This window comes from Scylla paramamosain, chromosome 33 (assembly GCF_035594125.1).
Source record: "Scylla paramamosain isolate STU-SP2022 chromosome 33, ASM3559412v1, whole genome shotgun sequence".
Lineage (NCBI taxonomy): Eukaryota > Metazoa > Arthropoda > Malacostraca > Decapoda > Portunidae > Scylla > Scylla paramamosain.
In genome coordinates this window covers 10,847,368-10,859,867 of record NC_087183.1, presented here as the reverse complement: position 1 = coordinate 10,859,867, position 12,500 = coordinate 10,847,368, and the positions used below count along the sequence as shown (strand labels likewise).

At 42.1% G+C, this 12,500-nt stretch overlaps 1 protein-coding gene across 3 annotated transcripts in view; it reads left to right on the top strand.

Annotated features, from left to right (window-relative positions):
- LOC135089673 (diacylglycerol kinase eta-like) overlaps positions 1-12,500 on the top strand; it is a 72,275-nt gene that overhangs the window by 38,709 nt on the left and 21,066 nt on the right. For all 3 annotated transcript variants that reach the window (XM_063985573.1, XM_063985571.1, XM_063985574.1), the window contains 3 exons: positions 729-836; positions 4,523-4,625; positions 5,345-5,481. In XM_063985573.1, coding sequence (XP_063841643.1) covers positions 729-836; positions 4,523-4,625; positions 5,345-5,481 — 348 coding nt within the window. The remainder of the gene's footprint in view (positions 1-728; positions 837-4,522; positions 4,626-5,344; positions 5,482-12,500) is intronic.

Sequence of the window (12,500 nt, the reverse complement as noted above, 5' to 3'; positions counted from 1 at the left end):
AACTCCTCGTAACTCTCGTAAGCTCCGTCTCCCCTCTGTCCCCATTTCGTTATTCTCATGTCTTTCCCCTCACTCCCCTTCTTCCCCTCGACTCGCCAGCATTAATTCTCGTTTTCCTTTCTGGTGTTCTAACCCTTTCCTCGAATAACAATGTGGCCACGTTTTGTTATTTCCGTCTTTCTTGCAATAATAGTTCATGGGGCTAAGTTTGATAGCGGAAATTGTCTTTTTTTTTTCTTGTTTCTGTTTTGTCTTTGTCTATTTTTTGTCTGTGTCTCACTTTCTGTCTATCTGCGTGCTTGTCTGTGTCTTCTTTCTTTGTGTCTGCCTCTGTTTTTTGTCCTCTCTCTCTCTCTCTCTCTCTCTCTCTCTCTCTCTCTCTCTCTCTCTCTCTCTCTCTCTCTCTCTCTCTCTCTCTCTCTCTCTCTCTCTCTCTCTCTCGTGCGTGTGTCAGTGTCAGCAGGTACACAGTAAGCCTAGCAAACGTGTGTGTGTGTGTGTGTGTGTGTGTGTGTGTGTGTGTGTGTGTGTGTGTGTGTGTGTGTGTGTGTGTACACATCATCGTGCACACAGTAGGCCTAAGCAACGGTATACGTACATAACTTGATGTGTAGGTGCAAATCTGTGAGTTTCTGTGTCTGTCCGTGTATTTTTCTGAAAACCTAAAAATAGAGATGTTTATCCGTACAACATTACTACCTGGTGTGTGTGTGTGTGTCTGTCCGCAGTGCATCACCCCTTTCCGGAGTCTGGTGTTGGCAGCGGAGACGCGGCGAGAGATGGAAGAGTGGATTGCCGCCCTGAAGTCTGCGAACACCACCACTCACTACTATGAGGTGAGCCAAGGGGAGGAACTCAGCTGGAAGATATTGAGTCATTAAAGTGTTATGTTTGTGAATGTGAGGCAGAATTGATTGGTTGGAAGTTGGGACTGTGGACTGATTGTGAAAGTTTTTTTTTTTATCTCTCTTTTTTCGTCCTATCTCCATTTATAGTAAGCTTTGGTGGAAGTTAATAGGGCTTTCAAGGCTATTTTCGTTATTCTAGTGATAGTTTAACAAGGATTCTGCATCATCAATAAGGAAAACACTCGTGAAAACCTAACTAGTAATCTATATAGCCTTTGAAAAAAAAAAAATAGTGCTGATGTGAAAGCCAGAAGTATTTTAGAATAAAGGCGTGTAAGTAAACTAGTCAGGTTAACGTGATGTTTGTCAACAGTAAGATCTCGAGCCATTAAAGTGTTGCATTTGTGAAAGTAAAGCAGAATTAGGCGTTGAGGAATCAGTAAGCTACAGTTAAGCATAAACTTGTTGTCAGGAGAAACGTAGAGATGCAACATTCAGAAATAAGAAAGCCGAGACAAAAAGTTTCATTGGAGGTTGTGAGCAGGAAGGTGTTGAGACATTAAAAGTGTCATGTTTCTGAAAAATACAGCAAGGTTCAGCGGTTGTATATTGCAACTGTCAGTGAACTTGTGCCATTTGACCGCTATTTGATGCATCTTTCCTTAATTACTAATCACTCTTAGATATCTTGTTCTATACCAACATCTAATCTTTAAACTGGGTAGAAATTGCAAAATCTGTTCTTTTTAATCCCCTTCTTTCTTGTAGATGCTTATAAATATTTAATGCGTTACTTCTGGTGCTGATTGTTTCGTATCGCAGTGAAAAGGTTAACCCCGGCAGGGGTCGAAAACGGGCTGCCTTCGCTGATTTTCCCAAATAAAGCAAAATTCTAAATAAGAGATAGTTTTAGGAAATTATTCTTACAGTGTCATTCAAAATTTGGTAAGGAACGACCATGTAGAAAATAAAATGCAACAAAATGTGTCTAATCTATGATATTTTGGACTTTTTCTTTTGACCGCTCGCGAAACAATATGGCATCCAACGAAAATTAGTGATAAAAGAGTTCACTGCTGACGGCCACCTCCTCGCCAGCCGTACGATAAATTTTTTCCCGTGTATATTTGTATGTGTGTGTGTGTGTGTGTGTGTGTGTGTGTGTGTGTGTTGTTAGTATTGTTATTATTCTCTTTCCTGCAGTATCTCACTTGAAAATATAAGAACATATGACTCGTAAGTGAGGGAGAACAGGGTGCGTGTCGCTGATCGGCCGATCCCGTCAGATCCACCACAATCAGGCAGTGTGATCATTGTGTGCTTGTGTGTTCTACTTTCTCTCCTGCATAATCTTACGATAAAACTATAAAGACATAATGCGGTAATTCGGTTCAATCATGTGTTGGTACGATACGTGAAATTAGAAACTATCAAAAGTCGTGGTAATTTCATCTGATATGTAAGGCATTTCAGAGACGGAAGGCATAATTATATTGCAAGAGGTGGTAAGGTTCTCTCTCTCTCTCTCTCTCTCTCTCTCTCTCTCTCTCTCTCTCTCTCTCTCAACATTATCTATTGAAATAATAATAATAATAATAATAATAATAACAATAATAATAATAATAACAACAACAATAATAGTAATAATAGTGTGTGTGTGTGTGTGTGTGTGTGTGTGTGTGTGTGTGTGTGTGTGTGTGTGTGTTACGCACTATAAAAATACGGGGCGCAATCCCAAGCTTCCACCTCGATGAAAGGTGAAGCTCCCGTCAGATATCATCAAGCTACCAAAATGATATTTACCCTGCCGTGGTGTTTACGAGACATCGCTGCTAATCAAGAACATGATGGAATGACCACATCAAAGGAAACCATTACTCTCCTTGCCTCCCTGCACTCCACCGCCTGGCTGGTCCACTGCTACGCGAGCAAAATTTACGTTATTGTCACTTTAGCACCTGCATATTTTTTTTTTTTTTGTATTGGCATGTGTCATATACAAATACAACAACGAAATGTGTTCAAATGTAATTCAATGCCAGCAAAATTACAGGAATGATAGGGAGTCGAAGCAAAGAAATGGAAAAAAAAGTTTACTCACTTTTATTTTATTTATTTTATTTTTTTTTTTATGTACGTTTAATCTACTGTAACTGTACTGTTACTGCACTGCACTGTAACACTAGAGATGTAACAATATCTTTTGAACTCGATGGTAGGTTCAGTTTTCTTAATTATCATCTGGTATCTAGATAAAACCAGACATAACCGTGTGATCCAGTTTCCTTTCTTCCCCTACATTATAATATTCAAGGTTGGCTGTCTCGGCTGTCGCGCGGTGTGTGCAAACTGTGTGTGTGTGTGTGTGTGTGTGTGTGCAGAATATATCCATCTAATATGAAGCGCCGATAAAAGCAGATATGAGTAATGGAGTTAAGAAAAATCATAGCTAACATTGCATGTAATAATATGTACTACACTGTAAGTAATCGGACGGAGTGGCGCCGTACAATATGTTGGGCCTTTTGCCGCGAGGCGATCCATAGAATATTGTTCCTCCGGTGATTACTCGTACTTAATTCACGACGCCCTTGTCGAGAAGAGCAAAAATCCAGGAAAGCCGCAGACAATAGGGTTAAATTGTTAGATTTGTGGAAGTAAAGTTCAGTGGTTGGAGGTTGCGACTGCCGGTAAGCTGCTGCCAGACAGAAGTGCTGCTTGTCTTGTCAGGAGGAAAGAGATGCAGCACGTAGGCAAAAATAGCAAGAGATGCTCGTAACAAGAGAAAGGACGAGGTTCAGGGACGGTCAAGTAATTTCCCTGTCCTGGATGAGAGAGAGATAACGGACCGGAATAAAAAGAAGGCCAAGACAGAGGCAACGAAACTGTGGGGATCAGGGGAATACTAGGAAAAGTTTCAAGGAGGGAGACGAGGATAAGGATTAGTGTTGTTACTATGAGGTAATCAAGGCTCAGGACGGGGACGACTCGGACTGCACGGAAATGAGAGACTGAGAGGGTACAAAGACGATAGTAGGAAAATATTTAGGGAGATGAGGCTTTACAAACAGGAAGCTAGAATAATGGTAGTAGAAAGCGTACGGCAGTGAGATGGTACAAAGAAAATGGGATGCTGGAGAGATAGCGGTAGGGAAAAGATGTGTAAAAGAGATAAGACATGGAAATAAGAAGTTAGTAGGAGGATAAAAAGAAAAAAAAATGAGAGGGAGAGAACTGTAACACAAGGTTTAGAAATGGGAAGTTCCCCAAGAAAAGTGATAAACAGTTAGAAATAGGAAATTGTTCGTGCCTCTATATTTCTCATCCCAATAGAAGTGTAAGATAGAAGTTAAAAATAAGAAGTTGTTAGTATTTCTCTGTCTGTCTCATCCCCAAGAAAAGTAAACTAGAGGTTAGAAGTAGAAATTATCTCAGTCTATCTATCTCTCATCCCCAAGAAAAGTATTAAGATAGATAAAAGTTAGAAATAGGAAGGTATTATTATCTCTCATCTATCTCATCCCCAAGAAAACCAACCCCTCCCTTCCCCTAACGTAACCTAACCAAACCTAACCTAGGTCCCCAAACCCCAGAATAACCAGCCCTCCCCTAACCTAACCTAACGTAGCCAAACCAAACCAAACCTTGTCATTATCTCTATCTCTCATTCCCAGGGCACGGAGCAGGTCCATTCGTTACTATCAGGGCAACACAACTGGTACGCCACTTCCCACGCCCGCCCCACCTACTGCAATGTTTGTCGCGAGGCCCTCTCAGGTAAGCCTCTGTCCTTCAGGTGTTGTGCTGGTAGTGATGCTGTGTCCGCCTCGCTTGTGTCTTGTTTGGTTCATCGGTGACGGGTGACAGGTGAAGAAGGAAGGAATGATGGTGGTTGTCGAGAGTAAAGGGGAAAAAAGACAGGGGACAGAAAAGAAAGTCACGGGAAAATTATTATATTGTTCAGGGTTAGAAAAAAATCATAGAATGTTTTGAAAATTTATGAAAATGGATAAAAAAGAAAAAAAAAACTCCAGGTTAAGATTTACTAACCTAACGTAACCTGACTCACCTCCTAACCTAACCTAATGTAGTGGATAGGATAACGTATCATTGTTTTTATATGCAAGTGTATTAGTCCAGAATTCATGACACAGCCTCCCGTGACATTATTATTATTATTATTATTATTATTATTATTATTAGTAGTAGTAGTAGTAGTAGTAGTAGTAGTAGTAGTAGTAGTAGTAATAGTAGCAGTAGTAGTAGTAGTAGTGGAATTTTTTATTCTCTGCATTTTTATTGAACAACTCACTGTATTAATCTCTCTCTCTCTCTCTCTCTCTCTCTCTCTCTCTCTCTCTCTCTCTCTCTCTCTCTCTCTCTCTCTCTCTCTCTCTCTCTCTCTCTCTCTCTCTCTCTCTCTCTCTCTCTCTCTCTCTCTCTCTCTCTCTCTCTCTCTCTCTCTCTCTCTCTCTCTCTCTCTCTCTCTCTCTCAGGCGTCACCTCTCACGGCCTGAGCTGCGAGGTGTGTAAGTTCAAGACACACAAGCGATGCGCAGCCAAGGCGATCAACAACTGCAAGTGGACAACCCTCGCCTCTGTAGGGAAGGACATCATAGAAGACGAGGATGGGGTGAGTGTCCTCTTCCATCTTCCTCCTCCTCCTCCTCCTCCTCCTCCTCCTCCTCCTCCTCCTCCTCCTCCTCCTCCTCCTCCTCCTCCTCCTCCTCCTCCTCCTCCTCCTCCTCCTCCTCCTCCTCCTCCTCCTCCTCCTCCCCTGTAACAATAACACGCGAACATTTTTAACTTTCATCCCACCGTCTTCATCTCTCTCTCTCTCTCTCTCTCTCTCTCTCTCTCTCTCTCTCTCTCTCTCTCTCTCTCTCTCTCTCTCTCTCTCTCTCTCTCTCTCTGTACACAAAGAAGGAGTATTTATTTTTTTTTATCGTTTCTTTCTCCCCCTTTTTTTTCCCCCGTATTTTTAACCATTCGTGTTTGCTTCTTACAAAACTACCAGAGTTCGTGTATATGTTTTACCTAAAGACTTTTTCTCTTCTTTTCTTCGTCGTCGTCTTCTGCTTATCGGGGACATAAATATATAATCCACTTACTGATTGAGCCGAAACTTATTTTTTCCCGGATTGATAATTTATATCCCGAATACGAGAGAGAGAGAGAGAGAGAGAGAGAGAGAGAGAGAGAGAGAGAGAGAGAGAGAGAGAGAGAGAGAGAGAGAGGAGGGATTCATGATTGGAAGCTGTCACATCCATAAGTAGCTCAAGTACGATAGTGACATTTGATGCGTACGATAGTGACACTTGTGCCCATATTCAGAAACGCTTCGCTCTCACCACGACTATTTTTAAAGGCCACAAAGATGATTGGCTAAGTTCTTAAGTGTGTGTCTCTTTTTGGTAATCTAGAAAATTAATATTGTTAATCTGTCAGTAGAACAATAAAAACCTGTGTAGCTTTTTTGAAATTAATGGAGATGCGGCGCTGAAGTGTTCCGGAATATGATCCTTGATGTGCGCAATAGTAACTTTTGAGATGTACGAAAGTGATTTTTGACTCCACAAACATACGAGGGAAATCCTTAACCATTTATGCGTTTTGTGAAAATGAAGCAGAATTCACTGGTTGGAACTGCCAATTAATCTGCGATGAAGTAGAATTGGTTGTCAGGAAGAGAATGGTTTATGTAACGCGCAGAATAACAAGGGAAAGGACAAGGTTCAGAAAAGGTTAAAGAATTCCGTTGTGGAGGGAGATAACACAGTTGTAAAAAGAAAACGAAAAAATGTACGTTTTGGAAAAGATTTATTGTAGCATTGAATAAAATATTGTAAAAGCTCAGAATAGGTTAAATAATTCTGCTGTCTTTTACGGAATAGCAAACTGAAAAAGAAGACACTGAAAAAAGAATGTACGTTTGAGAAAAAATGATTTATTGCAGTATTAAGTAAAATATTGTAAAAGTTCGGGAAAGGTTAATTAATTTTGCTGTGTTGTACGATATAGCTAACTGGAAAAGAAAAAGACATTGAAAAGGAAACGAAAAAAATTACTTTTGAGAAAAAGGCTTATTGTAGCATGGAGTAAAAAATATTAAAATCTCAGAATAGGTTAAATAATTCTGCTGTCTTGTAGGAGATGGCAGACTGAAAGAGAGAGAGAGAGAGAGAGAGAGAGAGAGAGAGAGAGAGAGAGAGAGAGAGAGAGAGAGAGAGAGAGAGAGAGAGAGAGAACGGGAACTGTGCGTTTGGGGAAGAAATAGTGAAGGATTAAGTAAGATATTGTGAAAGTCCAGAAAAAGATTAAATAATTCCACTGTCTTGTACGAGAGAGAGAGAGAGAGAGAGAGAGAGAGAGAGAGAGAGAGAGAGAGAGAGAGAGAGAGAGAGATCGGAAAAAAAAACAGAAATAGAAAAACGAAATGAAAAATGTATCCTTCAGGTAAAATAACAGATAAAGGAGAAAAAGAAAAAAAAACATGGATATTTCAAGCCCCGACCACTCTAACGCTGAAAATGTAACCTCCGCTGTGTTGTCCCTCTGAAATCGATTACGGAACAACGTGGAGAGAAATGGTATCAGGGGCAGGTTTGGATGTCGTTGTGCGGAGTCTGGAAAGATTTGGGAGTGAATAATAGATGCAACAAGTCCCGGACCGCTGTAGAAAGTGAAAGAAAAGGAAGTTATAGATATTAGAAAGGAAGGAATAGGTATGATAGTCTGGAAGGAAGAGAGAAATAGAATACTCCGGAAAAAAAAAATTGAATGAATAATAGATACAACCCCTGAATCCCTGGAGAAACTGGAAAAGAAAAAAAAAACTATAAGCTAAAATAGGTTTGACATTCTGGATGGATTTGAACGAATAATAAGTCCTGAATCGCTGAAGAAACTGAAAAAAAAAGTTACGAACATTAGAAAGAGGAGAATAAATATGATATTCTGCAAGAATTTAAGTGAATAATAGATACACAAGTCTTGAATCGGTATACAAACTGGAAAAGGGAGAAATTATGGCCGTTACAAAGGAACAAACAATCTTGAATGACACAGAAGCAGGAGAGGGTTGCACAACGTTAGAAAGTTAGGAATACCATTGAATTCTCCTTAATTAAAAATAACCAACGCAATAAAACTGGAATTAGCGTCATTACAAGGCAAATAATAATAATAATAATAATAATAATAATAATAATAATAATAATGGTAATAATAATGGCTCTGGATCACAAAAGAACTAAAAATGGAAATTACGTAAGCCATCGGAAGGTAATGAAAGGCATTCGATCACAAGGTGCCTAAGGAGGAAGGGGATTAGCGTCACAAGGCGAGGAATGGTTTGGCATGGCGCACCAAGTGAAAAGAAGGGATTAGCGTCTTGAGAAAGCGAGGAATGGCATTGAATCGTGCCTGAACTGAGGGAGGAAAGGATTATATTGACAGTGATTTAGTGCGCTGCAACAACGAGGCCACACAGCGTCAAGAAAACTAGGAGGAAGACGACGACGACGAGGAGGAGGAGGAGGAGGAGGAGGAGGAGGAACTATTGACGTCATCAGAAAGCGAAAAGAAGGAAAAATCATTGACGTCATGGAAAAATAAGAAGATGGCAATAATGAAAATGATAATAATAATAATAATAATAAAAAGAAGATGGAAAATAAAAAATAAAAAGAAGAATAACAACAATAATAAGAACAACAACAACACCAAGAGCGTAAGGTACAACACCACCACCACCACCACCACCGCCACTGCCAGAAAACAAGTTCATCAACAACACACACACAAAAAATAAATAAATCACAAAGAAATAACGACAGAAAACTAACACACACACACACACACACACACACACACACACACACACACACACACACACACACACACACACACACACACACACACACACCGCCATGACAAGAAGACGAGAAGTAACTAACCCTTTACCACTTCACAAGGAAGCATAAAAGATGAAGGACTAGAGTATCACAAGTATCAGAATCACGTACAGAAGTGAAGGACAATAGAAGACCCGAGGAACCAAGGGCGTAGTGAGGGGCGTGAGGGACGTCAAGGGACCACTACCACCACGTCAGCGGCATTGTGGGGCATTGTGGGACTGGGCCGCTGCATCCCTCAGTAATGGCTGCATTGAACCAAGGACGAATAGATGGCAGGCCGATAGAGAGAGAGAGAGAGAGAGAGAGAGAGAGAGAGAGAGAGAGAGAGAGAGAGAGAGAGAGAGAGAGAGAGAGAGAGAGAGAGAGAGAGAGAATAAGGACAAGAAATAAATGGAGGAATGGACTAGAGCAAGAACAGTAATACCAAGGACAAAGCAAGGAAGAAGAACACGAGAGAGAGAGAGAGAGAGAGAGAGAGAGAGAGAGAGAGAGAGAGAGAGAGAGAGAGAGAGAGAGAGAGAGAAATTCCTCCACATCCTCTCCAACTCTCCTCCTATTGCGGCATTGTTCGAAAGAGGAGAGAGGGAGACGGAGGAGGAGGAGGAGGAGGAATGGAAGGTTGGGTCGAGTCGTGGCGGGTTGGGTCTGGTCGTGGCTGGCTAAGTTGTCAATGGGGAGAAGGAGGAGGTGGGGGAGGGTACACATGCTCATACTCCCCCATCATCCCCCATTACCTTAGCGTCCCTATGATGGGTGCCACTCATTACCTCGGCAGGTGTCGGGGGGAATGGTAAACGGCTTGCATGTTTCGCTTCTGTTAAGGTTATGCAGACACTGATACACTAACAGTGGCACGCTCCCCTTACCTGCGTCACTTCTTACCCTGGTGCTCTCTCTCTCTCTCTCTCTCTCTCTCTCTCTCTCTCTCTCTCTCTCTCTCTCTCTCTCTCTCTCTCTCTCTCTCTCTCTCTCTCTCGTTTTTTTACTGTTAATTTTCCTAGTCTCGTCTCTTCTTGTTCTTTTCTTAATGTTCTTAGTTTCCTCAGTCTTCCTTGTTCTTTTTTTATTTTTTTTAGTTTCCTATCTTTTCTTTATTCTTTTCCATCTGCTTAGTCTTTTCCTTAGTTACTCTTACCCTTTCTCTTTTTCATCTTAATTTCTCTCAGTTTTTCCCGTACTCTTTTTTTTTTTCATTTTCTTAGTCTCTTCTGTTGTCCTTACTTTGAATTGTCTTAGTTTCGAATTTTTCCCCTTACCTTCTTCATTTTCGTAGTTTCTTCTCACTTTTCCTTACCATTTCTCTTTTTTTTTTATTTTCCGTGGCCGTCCTTCCCTTCCTGTGTCGAGTCCTTCTTTTCCTTCTCCTCTCCATTCCTGTCCTTCCTGCTCTCCGTTATCCTTCCTTTTCCTCTAATGCCTCCCTTCCTCCTTGATTCCATGTATCCCTCCTATCCTCTTCCTCTCCTCCTCCATCACTTCCTCAGACCTCGCTTTCCGCCATCAATTCTTTCTTTTACTCTCCTTTTACCTCCGCATTTTCATCCTGTCTCCTTCCTTCATCCCTCGCTCCCTCCACTTCCTCCCCCCTCCCCTCCTACCCCTACAGCATTAACCGGGAAGGAGCAGAGCACAACATAAGATCAGCCAGCAATGTTACGTTAAAGCTGAAATCGCTTACTAACCTCCATTTCACTGACGTCTTTTGCGAGTTCGACTATTAATGACCTGCGTGTCGTTGTTGTTGTTGTTGTGGTGGTGGTGGTGGTGGTGGTGGTGATGGTGGTGGTGTTTGGGGCTAGCTGCTGCCTTTGTTTTGAGATCTTTTGTGTTAGGTGAAAGGGTTTTTTGCATTATTATTGTTATTGTTATGTGTTTATTCTCTGTCTCTCTCTCTCTCTCTCTCTCTCTCTCTCTCTCTCTCTCTCTCTCTCTCTCTCTCTCTCTCTCTCTCTCTCTCTCTCTCTCTCTCTCTCTCTCTCTCTCTCTCTCTCTCTCTCGTTGATTTCATGTATTTAGTTATCGTATTCTCCTTCTGTATTGTTATTTTTTTATTTTTCTTCTTTTGTCCTTTTGTTTTGTTTATTTCGTATTTAATTCTCGTGTTGTGGCTTTCCATTATAGTAATTATTTTTTTTCTGTTGTTTTGTTTTGTTTATCTCATCAGTTTACCTCTCGTGTTCTGGCAGGATTCCCGTGAAGGTTGTTTGGAGAGTAGGGCGTGGGAGGATGATGGGTGATGGAGGTTGGAGGTGTACGAGTATTCATTAAAGAAAAGATATTATAGGAATGGTGGTGGTGGTTTTGGTGGTGGTTTTGGTGGTGGTGGTGGTAGTGGTAGCACCAATAACAACATGAACCGCATAACGTATTCAGAATCCTACTTAAATAAAACGAAAAATGTGAGACCCACCCACCCACACACACACACACACACACACACACACACACACACACACACACACACACACACACACACACACACACACACACACACACACACACACACACACACACACACACAAGAAAAACCATAACCTGCGCAATTTTCCTCATCATTCTTTAGCATGACGAAGTGTGCGAGGAAAAAGAGAGAAGGAGGTAGGGGAAGGGAATAGGAAGACAGAGGGGGGCAGGAGACAAGCAGTGAGGGTGGGGGGCGGTGAAGGTGGAGAGGGGCGCAAGAGGACAATGGTGCTGGGCGGCGGCTCTGGTGGGGCTGTCGAGGGCACGTTTGGGGGTAAAGCTTAAAGCCGATGTGCCTTCCTTCAAGCTGGGTGCGTTGCGTAAGGCAGGAGAGAGTATAGATGTCTGGCTGGCTGGTCCTCCCTCTCTCTCAGTTGGTCTCTCGGTTCCTTATACTTCACGTGGGTTAGGTTAGGTTACTTAGGCCTGGGGAAGGAGTGGACAGGAATGATAGAAAAGGGATGGTAAAATTCTCTCTCTCTCTCTCTCTCTCTCTCTCTCTCTCTCTCTCTCTCTCTCTCTCTCTCTCTCTCTCTCTCTCTCTCTCTCTCTCTCTCTCTCTCTCTCTCTCTCTCTCTCTGTTGCAGTCTGCTTCACGTGTAGTTTTCTTTCTTTTCTCTCTTTCTTTCTTTCTTCCTTTCTTTCTGCTGTGTTGTTGTTGTTGTTGTTGTTGTTGTTGTTGTTGTTGTTGTTGTTGTTGTCGTCGTCGTCGTCATTGTCTTCGTCCCATCGTCTTTATTTCTTTTCATTTTCTTCTCCTCCTCCTCCTCCTCCTCCTCCTCCTCCTCCTCCTCCTCCTCCTCCTCCTCCTCCTCCTCCTCCTCCTCCTCCTCCTGTTCAAGTGGCTTTCATCTCCTCACCCACCTACCTTTGATCCTTCCTCCCTTCCTACCTTCCGTCCATCCTCTCTGTCACCTTCGTCTTGAGTTCACTGGTGCATGTCAGGTGAAGCATCTCCTCTCACCAGTACACCAGACCCTCCCACATCCTTCCCCTACACACACACACACACACACACACACACACACACACACACACACACACACACACACACACACACACACACACACACACACACACACACACACACACACACACACACACACACACACACACACACACACACACACACACACACACACACACCTTGCCCTTGTCTTGCCTTACTTAACACCAATTTCCTCCCTTTCCCTTACGTAATGCATTCACGTCTCGCTTTTATGATTTTTCTTATGCTTTAGTTTCCCCCTCCTCTTCCTCCTCCTCGTTC